Raw genomic sequence first — 19,377 nt, forward strand, 5'->3', positions numbered from 1 at the left:
AGTTTAATCTAAAACAAGCTGTGACCAGTCTGAGACAGAGATATACAAACGTTGTGTTCATTTTAAAGTGCTCTTCATAAATTATGTTTCCCAATCCTTTGTGGGGATTTCCAGCTGGGATTTTATTGTTTGGTGTAGTAACCGACTGAGGCCACCAAGTGGCGACTGTCTTCTCTTGCGGTTTTTTTTTTTCTACTTGGCCTCAGTAATAAATGTGTTTCACATTTAAAGATACTTTCAAATTCTACCTACATGTGTGCAAAGAAAAATTAAAACAACCAGATATTCAGTTTTATTCGTGGCAGAATTAAAAGTAGAGTCCTCTTCAGAAATAAATGGTTTTGAACTTTTTTAATCAATGTTTTTAATCAAAACCACTTTTTGTACAGCAGCAAAAGTATGCTTTGTGGTGAAATTGAAAAAAATACAAACATTAAATGAATCTTAGACAGCTATTCTCACGTTTTATAATTATTTTAAAACAGTTTGTTTAGCTAGTTCTGCAGATCCTAAAGCTACAAGACCATCCTAAAAACCTGGCTTCATTCAAAGACTGCATTTAAAGATAAACAAAGCATCTTTGTCTATTTCTGCTGTACAAAACTAAAGCTATTCAGTTTATCTGTGAGCCGTGTTGTATTTTTGAAGCCAGAATCTACGCACTTATCATTTATAATGTTTTATAAGCAGCAAATAATGAATTACAACTATATGAATTTGAAAAATGAATATTTGACCATACAGCAGCAAAGTAGAATGACACAAATCAACAAATGTCAGTGCCTGGAAATTAAAGGACTTGTGTTTGCAACAGGTGTATTTAAATGGACTGCTGGATGTCTGGAACAATGTCCTCTGGAAAGAAGAGACTAGAGTCGAGAGGTTTACCCACAATGCACAGTACCATGGGTACCAAAAATCAAACACAGCGTATCAGCACAAACACCTCATACCAACTATCAAGCATGGTGGTGGAGGGGTGATGATTTCGGCTTGTTTTGCAGCCACTGAGTGGACCATGAACTCCTCTGTAGACTAAAGGATTTTAGAGTCAAATGTGAGACCATCTATCTGACAGATGAAGCTTGGACCAAACTGGGTCGTAAACGGGATAATCACCCCAAACACAGCAGCTGATCAACTGATGGCTGAAAAAGGAAAGAATGAAGGTGCTGCAGTGGTCCAGTCAGAGTCCACACCTCAACCTCACTGAAATGCTATAGCAGGACCTTAAGAGAGCTGAGCAGAAACAAATGTCTGCAAACCTCAATAATCTGAAGCAACACTGTAAAGAAGAGTGGGCCAAGTCACACAGAAAACAACAACTTCGATTTATTGCTGCTGAAGGAGGTTCTACAAGCTGCTGAACGTTATGGCGAACACAAAGCTTTTCCTTTTTAGCTTTGTTCCTGTTGAATAAATTATACGATGAAACCTGCTGTGTGTTTTTGTACGCTTGAGGTTAGGTTTGAATCATTTTAGAATCTGGTAAAAAACATCTCTTTGTTTGTGTCCTAATATTACCTTGTAATGTCACAATGGTGTAAAATGCGTCATGACAAGGAAAAGCTCGAAAGAAAATTAGAGAATGCTGTGAAAGTTAACCTTTAAAGCTAACCAACATGGCAAATACAAGGAAAGAATATCAGAATTCCTCCAGTGTTTTTATTAGATACTTTGGTAAAACACAGACACGGGCAAAAACACGACGACATGTTTTACAAAACAGGTGTGATGATGTGTTTTCTTCCATGTTGGATGTTTTCTGTTTTGTTTCCCTTCGTTTCCGGCCTCGGCGCCTCCGTTCCTCCCGGCCGGTAGGGGGCGCTACTCCACCGGAACAGGACGCCGCCTTCTCAGCCACTTTAAACCGAACTCGACAGAAGTCGAGGACGGAGTCAGGGAAAGGAAAAGGAAGAAGACGACGCTCTTGGCAACACAATGACTTCGGCTAGGAGACTAGGCAAGGTAAATACGAATAAATGCGGGCTAACCATTCCGTGACACTCCCAGGGAGCGTACGCGACTCGTTTCGACCCGAATGTGTTGAGCTACGAGCCCGCCGAGCCGAGGAGAACGGCCGGGTGTTTGTCGCTCGTGTGTCCGACAAAATGAAAGGAGAACGACGTCCGGCTAACGGTGACTGAGCCGAAATGAGTTGGAGAATGTAGAAAGAAGGCGGGGGGGCAGAGAAAGGGGCCCGGGGGCCGTGATTCAGCACTTCCAGACAGCACGTCGGTATCGAAAGGGCGAGCTGGGTGAGGCCGGCGGGCTGTTCGAGCCGCCGAGTCCGTGTGAAGACACCCAGCTGCGGGGGGGAAAACATGGAGCCCGACCGCGGAGCGGCGACGTCACAGCTCAGCTGAGTCGTTACATTATTAATCGATAACTGCGGCGATTAGTCGATCGATCACAGCTGGAAATACGTCTTCAGGCTGTCCAAACGCAAACTATCCCAATTACCCCCTGATGCCTCCATTAATGTTCGCCCATATCAAATCAGCGAGCCGGTTTTTCAATTAAATTACGAGGTTTTCGTCACTAAGCTGTCACCATGTTTACATATTGTTAATTTTTAACCCTGCAACGGTGAAGGTTTTAATTGGAAACCACAATACAAAAAAAAAATAAATGACAAAATTGTTTGACTTGTTGAGCACCAAAAACGAAACTAAGCTATGAGGCTAGAGGTGAACTTTCAGCTAAAATAATGTAGATGAAAGACAAAAAAAAACCCACTTAAGTGTTACTGCATATTAATTATCTAAAGTAGTATATTACTGCTTTATTAGGACATTTTTTTCTTTTTATCTCACTTACAAACACACCTGTGTGACATTTATGTGACTTTATTATTCCAGTAGAAGGCAGACTGACATGAAAATAAACTAACACTCTTAATGAATACCCAAGACCTGCTGAAGATTTAAACAGGGATCCTGCTCGATCTATTAGCCCTCACAGTATGTGTTTGGGGTGACTCAGCTACTGCCACAGCAGATTTTAGCTCGATATCTGTAATCTGTATCTTACCATTGGCAGCCATCTTGAATCAAGTTGACCCCAAAAGGTAATCAGTTGTAAATGTACACCTGGTAATTACTCTCTGAGAGTTTTAGCGAAATCTGTGCAGTGGTTTATGAGATATTTTGCTAACAGACACAGGCAGTTACATGATCACCCACCTTTCATGGCGGCAGGCTGTGATAATATACACGTATGTCGCCTTTTAGAACAACACAAAAGGAAAGATCGGATTAGCTAAACATGTTTGCCTCCAATCAGATTTTTAAAGTTAAAAAAATTCATTATTTTCTGTTTTGTTTAATGAAAAAACAGGGCCATTAAGAGGCACCCGATGCAAAATAAAGTCGTATTGATCAGTGATCAGCTGACTTTTAATCTATTTCCCAATCTAAGCCTTTTGCTTTTCTAAAGTTTCCTGACGTTTATGTAAGGGCTGCCAGGCCTCGCGGTCTCATAGTTTCACTTTCTCTTAACGCTCTGTTTTGATTTGTTGTTAAGTCTGATTGTTACAAAGCCTCTGCGTTCAGGAGTTCCCCCGTCGTGAAAACGTTCGTCACCGCTTCACAAAAATTCCCCTGAAATCCGCTTTTCCGGTTCAGGTGAACAGTGAGCTCCAACAGGCGGCAGGAAACCTGACCGTCGCTGCAGGTAATGCCCAACCAGAGCACAGGTCTGCGAATCGTAGCTCCTGCTTAAAAATGAAGTTTGATTTTCACAGCAACATAAAACGTAGTGTCTAATTGTTAGCAAATATGTAAAAACTACTAATAGAAGGAGCGAAAAGCATCGATCCGATCGTGGTAGTAGTTTGTTAGCCACTTCATTAATGAAACTTCGCCAGAAAACAAAACTTTAAGGAAAGTTGCTGAGAGGAAAAACATGTCACTGTTTACAAATCAAGTGTCCATACAATGCAAGTCAGGTTGATAATATGAACTAAAATAAAAGTTTACCCTTGATTTAAAAACATAAAACTGAGGTAAGTTAGGGTTTTTAGTTTTAAAATTCAGTAAGTCACAATTAAATGTCCAACAAACTGGCCTAAATAATATATTTAACTATATGCTTTAATGTTTCAAATTGGGATACTTTATTTTTTTTCCACAAGTAGGGAACAGACTCATGTAGGCCTTCATAGTTCAGTATTTTAATTTCATCAAAGGAGGTTTAGGCTTTAAAATATTTTTTCCCCTTTACATGAATATGGTTTTTTTCTTTTATCCCAACATGTAAATATACTAACAAAGCTTGATGATCGCAGTTCTGGTTCAGTTTCTGTGGCTCTGGACACATTTTATTCAGTGAGTGACAGAAGAAGAAACGCCTCTTCTAACTGTACAGGTTTAATGGAAATAGTTTGATGTCCAAATATTAAAAAGATGCACGTTCATGTAGTGGAGCTGAGAAAGATTTCAGATTATTTGAACTTTCTGTTGGGCCAAAAAAACAAAAACAAACAAGTTTTCAGAAAGTAGATATTAAAACAAAAAAACTATAAAGTTTAGAGAAAAGCAGGTAAACCTAAAGACCCAGTTTCTCCTCTGCAGCTCAGCTCACTGAAACGATCTAGACAGCGTTCGAGTCAAAATGGAGGAACAAGAAATACCACTCTGGTGTCTAAATCTCGTTTTGTCGCAGGAGCTCGAGGACATCCGCAAATCTGGAATGAAGCATTTCCGCAACATTCAAGTGGACGAGTCAAATGTTTTGATGTGGCAGGGACTCATCCTTCCTGTAAGTACTGAGCGGCTGAATATTTGAAATGTTTCTTTTGTTTTTTTTTCTGCTGTAAGTACGCTTCGTGAAGCTCCTTTGGTTTCACTTTAGCTTGGAAGGTAATAAAATCATAGGTAGTTGATTAATAAACAGCAGGTATGTTGTATGATGACAATAAAAGGAGAAAGCAAAGAGAGTTGACGCTCAGAATATGTTTCCTCTGCCACAGTTCACCTGCTCTGTAAATCACCATGACTGTGTATCCTGCCATTATAGCCCATTAAACCGAACCCAAAGCTGTAAACTCGCTGTAAATCTGTAAATCCTCCCGCTGCTGTCTGTCTTCAGGACCTTGCCCCATACGACAAAGGAGCCTTTCGGATCGAAATATCCTTCCCTGCAGAGTACCCCTTCAAGCCCCCCAAGATCACCTTCAAGACAAAGATCTACCATCCCAACATCGACGAGAAGGGCCAGGTGTGCCTGCCCATCATCAGCGTGGAGAACTGGAAGCCAGCCACTAGAACTTCCCAAGGTGAGGGAGCTGCCGCTGCCGTCGGTGAAGCTCATCTCCGTGGCCGTTTGTGTTCTGCGCTTGACGTGAAATGCTGAAGTGTGTAGAAGTAAGCCCCCCCGTTTTGTTTCTCCTCTCCTCTCTCGCAGTGATTCAGTGTCTCGTTGCTCTGGTAAACACCCCTCAGCCGGACCACCCGCTGAGGGCGGACCTGGCGGAGGAATACACCAAAGACCGGGGGAAATTCTTGAAGAACGCCGAGGAGTTCACAAAGAAACACAGTGAAAAGCGTCCCGTAGACTGACGACACAACTCTGACATGCGACTGTTGGCCTCCTGTCTGTTTCCTGATCATAAAGACCCCAGCCTGACTCTTTGCTCTTATCCCCGTGTTTCACAGAGATGCCCTGTTCTTGTGTATCTGCGATGTTTAGCACTCTCCAACCAATCTTTAACAGAGGTTTGTGTTTCTGTTTCGCTTCACCAAAAGAAAAAAAAAAGGAAAACCAAGCAGGACTTTTTGGCGAGTGTGCAGATTCTGGCCTCTAGGTGTCACCTCTTGGTTGTTTTTCCACTTCTTTCTACTGATTTCTTTTTAGGAAAAATAAGAAAATTATCAGAGGTGGCATTCTGGGAAACGAAAAAAGTGCTTTTCAGCTTAATTAAATGTTGAATGTTATCTCAGTTTAACCATTAGCTTAAGCCGTCCTGTTTACAGATTTTTAAGCTTTGTTTCAATAGCATTCAATGCTGACTTCTGACTTCTTTTTCTCTCTTAATGCACCAAATGCTGTGAAATCACCTGTTTCAGTACAGTTTGTTACTGATGAATCCACATGTAAAACGCGAGTTATTGAAAATGCATCCAGTGTCTTTTAAACCATTAGTTTGTGTTATGAGAAAAATATTCCTTCTAAATAAAAATGTTCCACCTCAATTGGGCTCAAAGTGAAAAGTGTCAGAGAGCAGGGCTGTACGTTTTATGTTCCCGTAGAAAGAGACGCCGAACTGCAGCTTATCAGTGGTTTCCATTTGAAAGCAGCTTTCAGCTGAAGCCAGATGTGTACATACGCTGTATAAAAAGACAATCATTTTTTTTTCTCACTGTCTGACATTAAATCAGACTCGACTTTTCCTGTTTTCGGTCACTAAGGATTCCCCAAAATTATCTGTTTGTTAAATGGCCGAATAACATCATTTTCAAAGCCACAAGTTAACATCCAGATTCTTAGTGTTTTGTATCGCTGCCTTTTAAACAGTCTGACTCGGGTCAAACGGTTTGGATTTCCTTTCACAAGCTTCTTACAATAGTTTGCTGGAATTTTGTCCCATTTCTCAGATTTGATGTCCTGCTTGTAGGCCACCTTGTTCCACACGCCTTTTCAGCTCTGCCCTCAAACTTTCTATAGGATTGAGATCAGATTTTTGTAATTTGCCGCTCTAAAACTCTGGCTTTGTTGTCTGTAAGCCACTTTAACTACTCTGGCTCTACTCTGCTTCGAGTCATCGTCCGTTTTACGCCCGAGCTTTGACTTCCTGGCTGATGTTGCTTCCATTTTTTTCCCCACATAATGTTCTTTCCCCATGATGCCATCTATTTTATGAAGTGTACCAGCCCCTCCTGCAGCAAAAACACTCCCACAGCATGATGCTGCAACCCCCGTGCTTCACAGTCGGGATGGTGTTCTCAGGCTTGCAAGCTTCCCCCTTTTTTCCTCCAAACGTAACGATGGTCATAATGGCCAAAGAGACCACAGGACGTGTCCAAAATGAAGCTCTTTGTCCCTGTGTGTATTTCCAAACTGTAATCTGGCTTTTTTGATGTTGCTTTAGGAGTAATGGCTGCTGCTTCATTACTGAGTGGTCTTTCAGCCCATGTTGGTACAGGACTGTGGACAATGACTGATCAGTTTTAGCAGCATTGTCACAAGGCCCTATGCTTTTGTTTTCATGTTGATGCACACCTTTCACACCAAAACGTTCATCCCAGGAATACAGACCCCGTCTCCTTCCTGAGCGGTATGACGGCAGGACGTTCCCATGGTGTTTACGCTTGTGTTTAATTGTTTAAAAACTTCAGGCATCTAAAAAATTGCACCCAAGGAGGAACCAGAGTCGTGGAGGTCGACTGTTCTCTTCCTGATATCTTTTTTTCCCCCATAATGTCCCACAAAGAAAGCAGCGTGTTTGAGGCGTAGCATCAAATGAACTCGAATGTTGTCAACTAACCAATCAAAAGCTCTCCCAAAGCCACGACATCATCACCTGGGTGTTCGCAAAGTTTTAAGGCAAGACCATTCTGGTGTATGTAAACTTGTGACTTTACAGAACGTAATAAAAGATTATCTCATTGTTTGAGTATTGAACAAATAGGAACAATGTTGGGAATCCTAAGCCACCAAAAACATGAAAGATTTAGTCTGCTTTAATGTCAGACAGTGAAAGAAAATATTTGTCTTTAAATATTAAAATCTTAAATTCTCAGTTTTTTTTCTGTCTGACTTCTTACTGAATACTGATAAAGTCCTGTCTCTGAACCATGTATCCCTATAACTCTAAGCAGTGATGACTTCATGAGATTCTTTATAAATAAAATGATTTCAATAAGAGAAAATTCTCACCATCCTTCTTGCTGCTGCCTCTGATTCCCTGTCAGATGAGGCAGCTTTAGAAGTGTCACTAGAACCTGATTTGTGTTTGGACTGTTTTTGTCCTGTTGAGGTTTCTGAATTGTCAAAAATAATAGCTTCCTCCAAACCATCAACATGTCTGCTGAATCCCATCCCAACCAGACTGTTCAAAGAGGTGTTTCTCCTCATTAATATCCCCATTTTGGATCTGCTTAATTTGTCTCTAATGACTGGTTATAAACCATAGAGCTTTAAGGTTGCTGTAATTAAACCTTTACTTAAGAAACCTGATCTTGATTCACGACTGTCTGATCTCCCATTCAGAAATAATCTGTTAGACGAGTGTCAGTCAGGGTTTAGAGCTCATCGTAGCACAGAAACACAGACTTGGTGCTATAAAACAAACTGGAACTATAAATGTCTGGTTTTAACTGTAGTTCTGCAGAAGTAATAAAAATACTTCTGATTTTATTCGGTTTGCCGGGGAGAACAAAATATGCAAACAAAAGACAACAGTGCCACCGTCGCTTTGTGCCGAGGTTTTCCAGCCAATGGCTGCTCCGCAAACCTGGTCCTGGTTAGGCTTTCTACATGGAAAAAAAGGAACTGAAATGAGTAAAACTGTCAGCGCTAAGAGGAAATTACACAACGAGAATCAACAATAAAACTGGACATTTTACACATCCACGTACAAATAAGAACCTGAGAACACAGAGAATAGAGGCCTGTCCAGTCACAGCTGTAAACCGTGATGTACGCTGATGTTCACTGATTTGTTTTTGTTCCAGTCATTATTTTACCTCATAGGTAAAAATGCTAACATTAGGCAACTTTATTGCTGATTGCAAACTGATCCAAACCAAAAAAAGGAATGATGATTTGCATCTCGCTTGTTTAACTGCTCCCCTTCTTGGAGCTGCTGGCTTTTAAACCAATTTACTCATTACTTCTGGAACAAGGCCGTTGAGACGTTTAAAGGTCCATTTTTATAAAGGAATAATGTATAAAACTGTTCAAGCTTAAAAAATTATACTTCTGTGTTTTACGGGGCCACTTCATTAGTCTTCGGTCAAATATAGCTTGTCTGTGAAACATTACAGGTTTTAGGGCAGATTGGCCCCGAACAGTTCAACAATAAGAAAGGTGTGGCAGAATCACAGCGTGCAGGTAAAACAAGGCAGCCTTTACATGATTTCATGAAATGAAAGCAATCAAAATAGATTTAAACAGTCAAACGCTTTCTTAAAACGAGCGTTGAATTTATAATGAGGGTTCCCTCTGATTATTAACAGTAAAAACATTACCAACTTCTTGTCTGATTGTAAAACACATTGAGACGTTTCGGGTGCAATTGGGAGTGAATAGCTAATTCTTAAACCGGCTACATATATGATAGTTTTATCTGCATACGTTTGGTGCTAATCTTACAACTTTCAGGAGAATCAATAAAAGTAAAATAAATAAATGAATAAAAAACGTAGTGGTCTTAAACTGGAACCTTGTGGGACGCCCATTTGTAATTTTGAAACATTGACACACTTTTATTTAGATATGGATTTGACCAGTATAGATTTATTAAACTAGAAAAGAAATAAGCATGGATTAGCTGTTCGAACGCATCTAAATGTTCTGTCCAAATACATGCAAAGCAACAAAAACACAAACAAATTTGAGAGTAAATATTTTAAAATAGTTTATTAAAGTCAGGGTTACATTTAACTTGAGGTAGAACTTTCTGCAGGTCATGTCTGAGATCATTTCACCCTGAAGATTTGCAACCTTTGAGGGAGGCAGCAGCTTCCTGTGTCGTGGTGCTGAGGTGCTGAGGTTGCTGCTCTGCGTTTGTCCATCAGGCTCGGTCTGGGAGCGGGTGAGGCGCCGATCTGCCTCCGGTCAGCTGCCGGTCAGCTGCCTCCCCCTTACTTCCTGAACTGAACAATGGGAGCTGGGACTTTGATGTCCTGACCCTTCTCCAGCTTCTTCTCACACTCAACCAGGTAGTTGACCCCATCGACCACCAGCTGGACCAGCTCCACCTGAACGGGAACACCAAAGGTCAGCCCTGCTGCCGAGGGGAACCAGCTCGGGCTGGGCCCGACGCCGAGAGCGAGAGCAACAAATCCGGAAAAAGGACGAAACGGCGCTGGCGGAGCCTCACCTCAGATTTACCCAGACGGTCGAGGTTGGAAATGTCAAAGGTGTCTCCAGTGGCAGCCGTGTCGACTCCGCCCGTGCCTCGCTTCTGCAGCCGCAGGTTGTCCAGGATTTTGGAAAAACGTGGGTCCTGCAGAGCAATTTGTGACACACTGGAGTTAGAAAAACATGCCGAACAAAACAAATGAAAGCATTTTTCTAAGAAAAGCATATATTGTCCACTGACTTTCATGGAAGAAATTATATTTAATGATAATATTTAATGATATTAAATGATAATTACTGCCGTTTTGGTCAAACCTTAAAAATAACCTTATGGACATAATATTGCAAGATCTCATACGATCTGTTAGTGCTCAGGTTGTAAATTGTAGCTTAATAACTATAAAACTGACTGACTTGTAGCCATATTTGAGTTTGTTGAGGTCCATTAGCTGCGGTGGCTAGCATGATCTGGATTGACTCTAATCCAATCAAGCTAATTCAAGACAGATAATAAGACATCCGTCCAGTGGCTCATGAGATATTCTGCTAACATGACAAACAAACACACACAGACAACGGCAAAAACGTGATTGCCCACCTTCACCATTCATTGTTGGTGATAATGAAAAGGGTGTAACAATAACACAATTCTTAGTAATTCTACATGAGAAGAGGAACAACGCAAAGTTCAACATCTCCTAGTAGTTTGAGGCTTAATTACAGGAAAGTCATTCTTGGAACGACCCTGCAATCCCTCATTTAATATACAATCCAAAACAAAACATGAAGTTAGCTTAAATGCATGAATCGCTGCTTTAATCTCCATTTCATAAATCATGTCAGCCCTTAAGTTTGGAAAGCAGATGACTGGATGTCCTTAAACACAAAAAAAGTAGACCTTTAGCAATTTCATTCAAACTCCAGTGCAATGGGCTTAAATGTGCGCTTTAGTGTTAGTGTTACAGTGTGTGAATGTGCGTTACCTTGCTGAGTTTTGGCAGGCGCACGTGCACGCCCGCCCTGAGCCCGGTGCCCAGGTTGGAGGGACATGTGAGGATGTAGCCCAGCCGCTCGTTCCACATGAACTCCCAGCCTCTCTCCTGGATCAGATGTTCCACCTGTTGGACAGAACAGGCAAAATCACATATTCATATATACAGTTTTTAAAAAATACTAACAATTAACATACATACAATCATGAGAAAGGTCAACCTTTTTTTTCAGTTCCATAGTTTTATGTATCAGGACATAATAAAAATGATCTGGTCTTTACCAGGTTCTACAGTTATTCAATTCTAACCTCAAATGAACAGAAACACACAGCAGTAGCCACCATGTTATTGTTAATTGAACAATAAAAAGCCAAGATAGAAAAGCTGTGTGTGTGAAAAGCTAAACCCGTTCTTGCTGCTTCCCACCCGCAGGTGTGGCGACTTCTGTCAAAGCATGAATTTTGTCTGTTTGCTGGTGTGTTAACACAACGCCAGGTAGGAAAGACATCAGCAATGGCCTCGGAGAAGCGGCAGTTGCTGAACATCGATACGGAAATGATTATAAGGCCATTTCCAAACTGTTTGAAGTCCTTCATCCTACAGAGAGAAACAATATTCACAAACGGAAAGCATCTAAGACAGCTGCCAATCTTCTCAAGAGTGGACGTCCCAGGAAATTCACCCCAAGGTCAGACTGTGCAATACTCAAAAAACTAAGTGCTCCATCAGAACATGGCAGCACGACTTAGGTTTACAAAGCTTCATGTGAATGAACCACAAGACTTCTGGAACAATGTTCTTTGGACAGATGAGACCAAAATCGAGATGAGAAAGCTAACAGCATATCAGTACAAACACCTCATACAAACTGTGAAGCAGAGTGGTGGAGGGGTGATGATTTGGGATTGTTTTGTAGGATCTGGGCACCTTGCAGTCATTGAGTCGACCCTGACCTCCTCTGTAGACCAAAGGATACTACAGTCAAATTTTGGGCCTCCTGGGTCATAAAACACAGCGGCCGATCCACAAGAGAACAGCTGAAAAAGAAAAGAATCAAGGTGCTGCAACAAGTCAAAATCCAGGCCTCGGCCTATTTTAAATGTCTTGGTGGGCCCTAAAAGAGCTGAGCAGAAACAAATTTCTGCAAACCTCAATTTGTGAAACAACTTTAATAATAATGGGCCAAGATTCCTCCACAACCACGTGAGAGGCTGATAAAGTCATGTAACGACTACTGAGAGTTATTACTGCTAAAGGAGGTTCTGCAAGCTTCCATAGTTTTCCACACACAGCTTTTCCATGTGGGCCTTTTTAAATACACAATAACTTGATGGAATCTGTTGTGTGTTCTTACACCAGCAGTTAGATCTGAATCATTTTATAACCTTGTAAAAAACAACAACAACAAAAACCCAGATCATTTGTATTATGTCCTGATTCTTACAACCCTGCTACTTGAAAGAGAAGGGTGGATTTGTTTTTTGCTGACTGTAAAAAAAAGAATAACTGAGCAGCACGTCCACCTGATGTATTCCTGCAGCGCATTTAATTTACAAATTCCAAAGATACCTGTTTGAGGCCGCTGCAGAATCTCTCGAACACTCTCTTCATGTTGCCGCCCTTCTCCATGGAGATGACTCTGGTGTGATCTTCCTCATTTATCCAGATCAGGAAGGTCTTCTCGTTGTTGTGCCTGGGGAGAACCGGCTGCAGTAAATTAATAACGGTCTCTCCAGGCGAAAAAGTCAGCTCGCGTCATTTTGACATTCACGCTGCTCATCTGTGAGGTTAATTCAGTTAGTTTAAACCACGCATTTGTAACAAACACCAAACGTGATAAGAGATAAGAGATAAAAACAACAACAACACACATTTCCCATTGATGGAGAGTACTTTTTGTTTTTCCAAAGATCTAAAATAATATGTCAGGAGTGGTCACACAGCAGCCGGCGTGCAGAGAGCTGAATGAACCGTACCAGATGCCCCTGGCGTCTGGCCAGTCTCTGGCCATAAACGCACATGTCAACAGTGGAGAAACAGGCTTGTCAAACAGGAAGTGGTCCTACAAATGGAGGGGTAAATAGAGGCAGAAGAAGAAAAACAGAGATAGGGGATGTCACAGAACACCTGATGTCTAGACAGCACTTCACAGTAAATTCTGTGGCTGTAAAAACTGAAAGAAGCTAGAGGGGCTCACATTCATACCTGGACAATATTGGGTGTTACCAGTGAAGCAAATCAAAACACCTGCCTGGATACATCAGGCGAACGTTAAGCTTTTGGAACGGGCTTCCTACAGCGCTGACCTCTCAAACCAATTGAAATTTTGTGAACTATGCTTAGAAGCCGGATCCATGCTAGGAAACAAAACAAGGGGGAGGGGTTTGTATAGATTTAAGCCTGAGTGCATAATTTTTGACCCTGTGTGGGTTAGAGAAAACCCACAGTAAACTGAAATGTGCACCCAATTCTTGTTTTGAAAACTCATTAAAGTCGTATGTTGTATAAGCATTCCACTCTGGAAAAAGAAAGGGTAAAAAGAAAATTACTAGGAGCAGGAAATTATTCTGACATTCACGCCCAAGTTGAGTGTATGTAAACTTCTGACCACAGAGATTATTAATAAAACAGGATGAAAGAGACTAAAAAAATGTGGTTTTCTTAGTTCTCACATCAATGAGCTGCTGCTGTTCCTTCTCCGTCATGTCTCCCAGGCTGTAGTAGCGTCCAGCAAGGTCTCCCTTCAAGCCCGCCAGAGCTGTCACCGCCACCCGCTCCACCTCGCGACGCTCAGCCCTGGAACAGGCTGGGGGGAGGCTCAGTCCACGGATACTGCGCCCAGTCCGGACCCGGGACGACAGGACGTACTTCTCGTCAAACATGCCATTGGTTATCTGTCAGCGGACGGAGGAAAGGGAGCAACAGTGAAGTTGTGTTGGTGTGGGCACAGAGTGGGGTGATGGGAGCGCTGCCGCAACCTTGGAAGCGTCCAGGTCCGTGGGGTGGGTCATGGTTCTGGGGTCGTAGCCGTTGTGCCTGTCTTTGATGATAGGGTCAAAGAGCTCAGCGAACACCTGGAGGAAAACACCAAGGTCAACAAGGTCAACAAAGTCAACAAGAGACCACATGTTTCTATCAGCCTCATTTGTCATATACAAGCCAGGAAAATCATTTCAGTCTGGGTGGAATTTTATTCTTTTTTATTTTTCATGTCTGAAGGAGTCTGTAAGGAGAAAGAAATATTCAGGAAGTGTAGGTTGTAAAAATGGCTTTTACTGGAGAACAACAATAATAGGCATTAAAGGTGTTTTCATAAGCTTGAGAGTTTTTTAGGTCTATGGACATGTTTGTATGATGGCGTATTAGTGCCATTGTAGACAGAAAAAAAAGGTGTAAATTTAAAAAAAAAACTGAGAATAATCTGAGATTAATCCCAGAAATATTCTAGAAAAAACTCTGAAATGTCTGAGTTTCAAAAAAGTTTTTTTCTTGCAAATTTTCGACTTATCAAACTCAGAAATGTCTGATTTTTTTCTAGAAAAAGTCCGAGATTATTCTCAGAATTTATTTGCGGAAATTTTTCTACCTACAATGGTCGTATGTTTGAGACTCTTATTGTGAAAGACTGGAGGAAGTTCAGTGACTTCCTCTAGAGCAACAAGGACCACATCAGACTGGTGGAAGAACACGCCTCCTGTTGTTGGCTTGTTGTTATTTCATTAAAAAGACTGAAGAAGTTTCATAGAACATTTTAAACATTCAACACTTGTTCTGATGAAGTATATTCATGTTAATGTTCGTACAGCTTGGAGGAAAAAATACAGGGAACTTGTCTTTTTTTTTTTTTTACCACAATTTAGAAGAAAATAATGTTCCTAACTAGTCAGTGTTACTACGCATCGTCAATTAATTGCTTTTGTTGTCTTGAAATAATTTTATTCTAAAACATTCCCCTCAATACATGAAAACCTAAGTTAGCCTTACTGCATATTGTAATACTACAAACAATTTTTATTTTTGATGAAGAATGCATTTAGCTTTTAGGAAATGTAAATGCATAGAGTCAAATAGAAGAAATGAAGGGGTTCCAGCACACGTCCCTGAGGACTGCCTTTCTTAACAGACTCAGTTCTTTCACAACGGTTTCTTTTTGTTTCTATTAAAAAGCCTTTTTTATTAACTTTTCTCTACTTGAGTGTGAGCCACAGATCACTGGTTACCTATAAGGCCGTCTGTAGTTGATTTGTTTTCGACATTTCGCCCCGACTTGTGTTACCTCGTAGCTCTCCTCGTCGCCCGCTACGCAGCCCACCGTCTTGATGAAAGGGTGGCCTGGGTTGTCCACCCCGGTTTGGATGCACTGGTCAAGGGTCCAGTTGTTGGGGGTCAGCTTGTCCCGAAGTTTAGCATAAACGGCCGGAGTCAGAGCCGAGGCCATGCAGTTGTTGTGCTTCCTCAGGTCAGGGAAGTCGGAGCTTAAGAAGAGGAAGAAACAGAGACATGTTGGAAAACGGTTTATGTTTTTTAATCAACCCAAATCAAGATATCCAACACAGATAATCAACACAAGCCAACATAAGGCATCAGGCGAAATGCACTCCTTCAGGGAATGCTAGGCCTTTAATTATCCTTTGAATTAGTCCTTGAAGTGTTCTGAAATGGCACAAAATGTATTTCAGTAAAATATATATTTTTTCCTCTTTTGATGCTTTACAGGAAGGGCAGGTGGGTCCAAGTGAGTAGGGCCCGGTCCCAATACTCGCACTTCCACCCTTGTGTTCTTCAAATGCGCGTTCATGCTGAAGGCTTTGAGTGCGTAGTGTGTCCCAATTCTCCGGAGTGCTCTTTAGCCCCGCCCCCTTTGCGTACTACATCCGCCGTTCGGCTAAGCCCGCATCCAGGCGGACTTTGGCGAAGTATTTACCCACAATTCATTGCTGCATGTGAAGTTTTGATTTTTAAAAAAATTATCTTTATTGACAGTGAAAGGGTTTTGAATTAAACGGCAGAAATATGGCAGTGGTGACAGAGCAAGCTGCGTCTGTCAGGAAAAAAGCAGTTTTTAAAAGTAAAGTACTGAAATAATTCTTGTTTCACTGAAAACTATCAAACCTTGCTCCGTGTTCAATAAGTCAGAACAAAACACATTTGAACAGCCAAATATTACCTGCAATGACTTTGGAAAGCTAAAATACCTAAACTGTACTTTTAAAATCATACTGGCACCTTTTTAAAATACCAAAACAGCGACTGGTCCCGCCATGTTGGATGTCACAGTGGTGCAAGACGAAGACGTAACCTGTACTGTCCCAATTCTCCAATGTCTGCATGCCTGTAACCTGCGGACACGAACACTTCTGTGCACTTAGACTAAGTACACACTTCATAGAGGAGCGTAGGGTGTAGCGAGAGTATTGGGACCAGGCCTAGGTGTCGTCTGGTTCCAACACACGTTGGCTGCAAAGGTCAAGACATTTCACTCTGAGCCCAGCAGGACGCGTTGACCCACGTGGTGACCCCACGTGGTGACCCCTCGTGGTGACCCCTCGTGGCACGTGAAAGGCTGTCCTGGAGGACACGCCTGTCATCACAGAACCGAGGTCGTCACCCAGAACCGTGCTGTGATCAGTTCCAGACTGAGCACACCACACCTGCCGGCGTAACGTCGTCATCAGATGCCCACGGGGTCAGGGAGCTTTTTCTTTTGGCTTTCACCCTTTCATATGCGGAGCGGTACAAGCAGGAGGAACGGGGCGCAGATGGGGTCTGAAAGTGAGTCAAAGGTAGCGCAGACGAAACCCGAGAGGCTCACCGATCACATGTAGGAGCTGCCGATGTGTGACGCCCCCCTGCTCAGTTTCCAGTCCTCAATGTGACCCTCGAAATGAATTTTATTACCGCCGGACGTCTGAAAGCCAAGAGTGGGCGATAATGTTTTTGCCTATGTTAGTTTGTCTGTCTGTTAGCAAAATACCTCAGGAACCACTGGACTAATTTGAATGAAAGGTGCAGAAAGTAATCACTGGATGTGCCTCTTTAACTGATTAACATCTGAAGTCAACCCAGTCCAAGATGGCTGCCACAACTAATTGACTTTAGCAAACACAAAAATGGCTGTAACTTAAGTCAACTTTACAGATACTGAGCTAATATTTGGTGTGGTAGTAGTGGAGACTGATCCCCAGCACATATTCTGAGCGCATATTCAGATTGTCCAAAACCTTTGCTTCAAATTTTGCCACTCCTTATTTTTAGTCAACTCTGTCTGTTAGCAAAATATCTCAGGAACCACTGGATGGATTTTAATGAAACCTTCAGGGATTAATCATTGGATTGACATCTACAACGGATTAACATTTGGAGCCAATCCAGTTAAAGATGGCCACCAAAGCTAACTGACTTTAGAAAACACAGAAACGGTTATAGCTCAGTCAGTTTTACAGATGTCGAGCTAAAATGGGGTACGGTTTGTAACTGAGAGTCATTCACAACACACGCGCCAATCACTGCCAATTGATTTCTGCTTCAAACGTCAGCATTAACTGTTGGAGTCGAGCCTTTTTAATCTGTTAGCAAAATATCTGGTGAACCACTGGACAAATTCGAATGCAACTTTCGTAACATAATTATTTGATGTGCATCCGCAGCTGATTAAGTTTTGGAGTTGATTCAACTGATGTGTGAGTCAGCGCATAGTCAGGGGGGTCAACCTTCTCTCTGTGGTACCTGGGGGGATAGAGCTTCTTCCTGGCCTCAGCAGCCAGGGTGCTGCTGTCGTTCAGCAGCAGACCGCCGGCCACGGTCCCTGCGCCCAAACTGGCCAACAGCACGGCCGTGTTGCGGCTGGAGGCCAGGCGTCTGAAGGAGCTCGACATCTTTCCTCGAGGACGGTCACTCACGAGTCTCAGCAGAGAAACAACTGGAGATAAGAATAATAAAAAAAACAAAGTGTAAAGGAGTTTAAAGTCAAAATACCACGACAGCAAATCAACCAAGGTCAGGCAGGATGCCAATTAGCTGTTAACCTCAGTTCATGTGTGATGTCAAACTATGTTTTTATTTTTAGATCTTTATCTGTTTTTATGATATATTTTAATGAACCTTTCAGAAACTATTTATCTAGTGTGTCTCTAAAGCTGACTAACTTTTGAAGTCAACCCAACTTAAGACAACTGCCACAGCTACCTCATCGTAGAAAACACAAACATGTCTCCAGTTTAGTTAAGTTTGCAGATATTTTGTTGAAATACGTTGTGGTTGTAGCTGAGAGTCATTTCCAACTCACAGTCCAAGTGCCGCTCAAAATAAATGTTCTGTGCTTAAAACTTTAGCAGCTTCACCTGTTGGAGTTCACCCTGTTTGTCCGTTAGCAAAATAGCTCATGAACTACTGGATAGGTTTTGACGAAAATCTCAGAAAATAATCACTGGGTACACATCTACAACTGATCAACTTTTGGAGCAAATCCAATTCAAGGTGGTAGGCACAGCTAATCAAAAGTAGCCAACACAAAAATGGCTGTAACTCAGTCAGGTGTACTGATATTGGGATAAAATTTGGCGGGGGAGTAGCTGACAGTCCCTCACATCACGTACTCTGAGCACAGTGACTGTCCTCTTTGTTGGAAACTTTGGCATGCAAGTAGAGCACAACATGCATTCCTTTAAAGAAGGCTTCTTTAACTAAATGATATTATATAACGAAACAGAGGGCAGTTGTGAGGACATCAGTGCAGCCCAGAGATGGAAGATGGCCGATCAGTCCAACACTTTGTCCCGAGCTGTCACCTGAGCAGTCAGTCAGATGATTTACACGTCTGAGCCTCTCTGTCTGCTCTGTTCACGCTGCACACTCTTCAGGTCGGTGTTCCGTTTTATTTATAGATCAGTGCAAAGCAGTTTTTGGGTGGGGGGGCCCACAGTGCAGAGCCAAATCCGAAGCTCCCCCCTTTCAGATTCGTGAACACAATGTCATCCGGGCAGGCTGCAAAAACCCAAATCTAAAAGGATGAATGGCGCAACATGAGAGGGCAAAGAAAAACTCTGGAAACAGAGAAGGCTAGAAGGAATGCTGGTTAGGTGGTCTTACGGCCACGATTACACCAAGACCACCACAGACCTGGGGTCCAAAAATAGAGTGACCTTATAACTTGTCAGAACATTTAAACCTCAGCCTCCTCGATGACACACAAGTAAGGTAAAGTAAAGCATTTATTCAGTTTTTCTTAACTTTAAATATCTTGCCTTCAATCCATCTTACTTAACTAAAACAGGCTTTTTAAAATTAAATAAATAAATATTTAAAAATATAACTAAAATAAATATATATATATATATATATATATATATATATATATATA

General features: G+C 41.8%; 2 protein-coding genes across 2 annotated transcripts; one reads left to right on the plus strand and one right to left on the minus strand.

Moving 5' to 3' along the window:
- The first annotated feature begins 1,812 nt into the window (after nt 1-1,812).
- LOC108245383 (ubiquitin-conjugating enzyme E2 L3) lies at nt 1,813-6,194 on the plus strand. Its single transcript, XM_017432254.3, has 4 exons — nt 1,813-1,968; nt 4,666-4,761; nt 5,092-5,278; nt 5,407-6,194. Exons 1-4 carry the CDS (start codon nt 1,942-1,944, stop codon nt 5,559-5,561), a joined length of 465 nt encoding a protein of 154 aa, XP_017287743.1. The 5' UTR covers nt 1,813-1,941; the 3' UTR covers nt 5,562-6,194.
- Nucleotides 6,195-9,569: 3,375 nt separating this feature from the next.
- ckmt2a (creatine kinase, mitochondrial 2a (sarcomeric)) lies at nt 9,570-17,961 on the minus strand. The gene is made up of 9 exons (XM_017432285.3): nt 17,745-17,961; nt 15,295-15,493; nt 13,997-14,092; nt 13,691-13,912; nt 12,995-13,080; nt 12,588-12,711; nt 11,010-11,144; nt 10,046-10,171; nt 9,570-9,923 (listed from the first exon to the last, which is right to left on the minus strand). The coding sequence occupies exons 1-9, from the start codon at nt 17,891-17,893 to the stop codon at nt 9,807-9,809; spliced, it is 1,254 nt and encodes a 417-aa protein (XP_017287774.1). The 5' UTR covers nt 17,894-17,961; the 3' UTR covers nt 9,570-9,806.
- Between the last annotated feature and the right edge of the window lie 1,416 nt (nt 17,962-19,377).

Source organism: Kryptolebias marmoratus, linkage group LG14, assembly GCF_001649575.2.
Source record: "Kryptolebias marmoratus isolate JLee-2015 linkage group LG14, ASM164957v2, whole genome shotgun sequence".
Classification (NCBI taxonomy): Eukaryota; Metazoa; Chordata; class Actinopteri; order Cyprinodontiformes; family Rivulidae; genus Kryptolebias; species Kryptolebias marmoratus.

Excerpts from the sequence above, each read along its gene's own strand:
- LOC108245383 (XM_017432254.3), top strand. The coding sequence starts at position 1,942 with ATGACTTCGGCTAGGAGACTAGGCAAG. Across the intron at positions 1,969-4,665 it reads CGGCTAGGAGACTAGGCAAG|GAGCTCGAGGACATCCGCAA; the intron begins GTAAATACGAAT and ends GTTTTGTCGCAG. Across the intron at positions 4,762-5,091 it reads GGCAGGGACTCATCCTTCCT|GACCTTGCCCCATACGACAA; the intron begins GTAAGTACTGAG and ends GTCTGTCTTCAG.
- ckmt2a (XM_017432285.3), bottom strand. The coding sequence starts at position 17,893 with ATGTCGAGCTCCTTCAGACGCCTGGCCTCCAGCCGCAACACGGCCGTG. Across the intron at positions 14,093-15,294 it reads GCGACGAGGAGAGCTACGAG|GTGTTCGCTGAGCTCTTTGA; the intron begins GTAACACAAGTC and ends GTTTTCCTCCAG. Across the intron at positions 13,081-13,690 it reads AACAGCAGCAGCTCATTGAT|GACCACTTCCTGTTTGACAA; the intron begins GTGAGAACTAAG and ends CTCCATTTGTAG.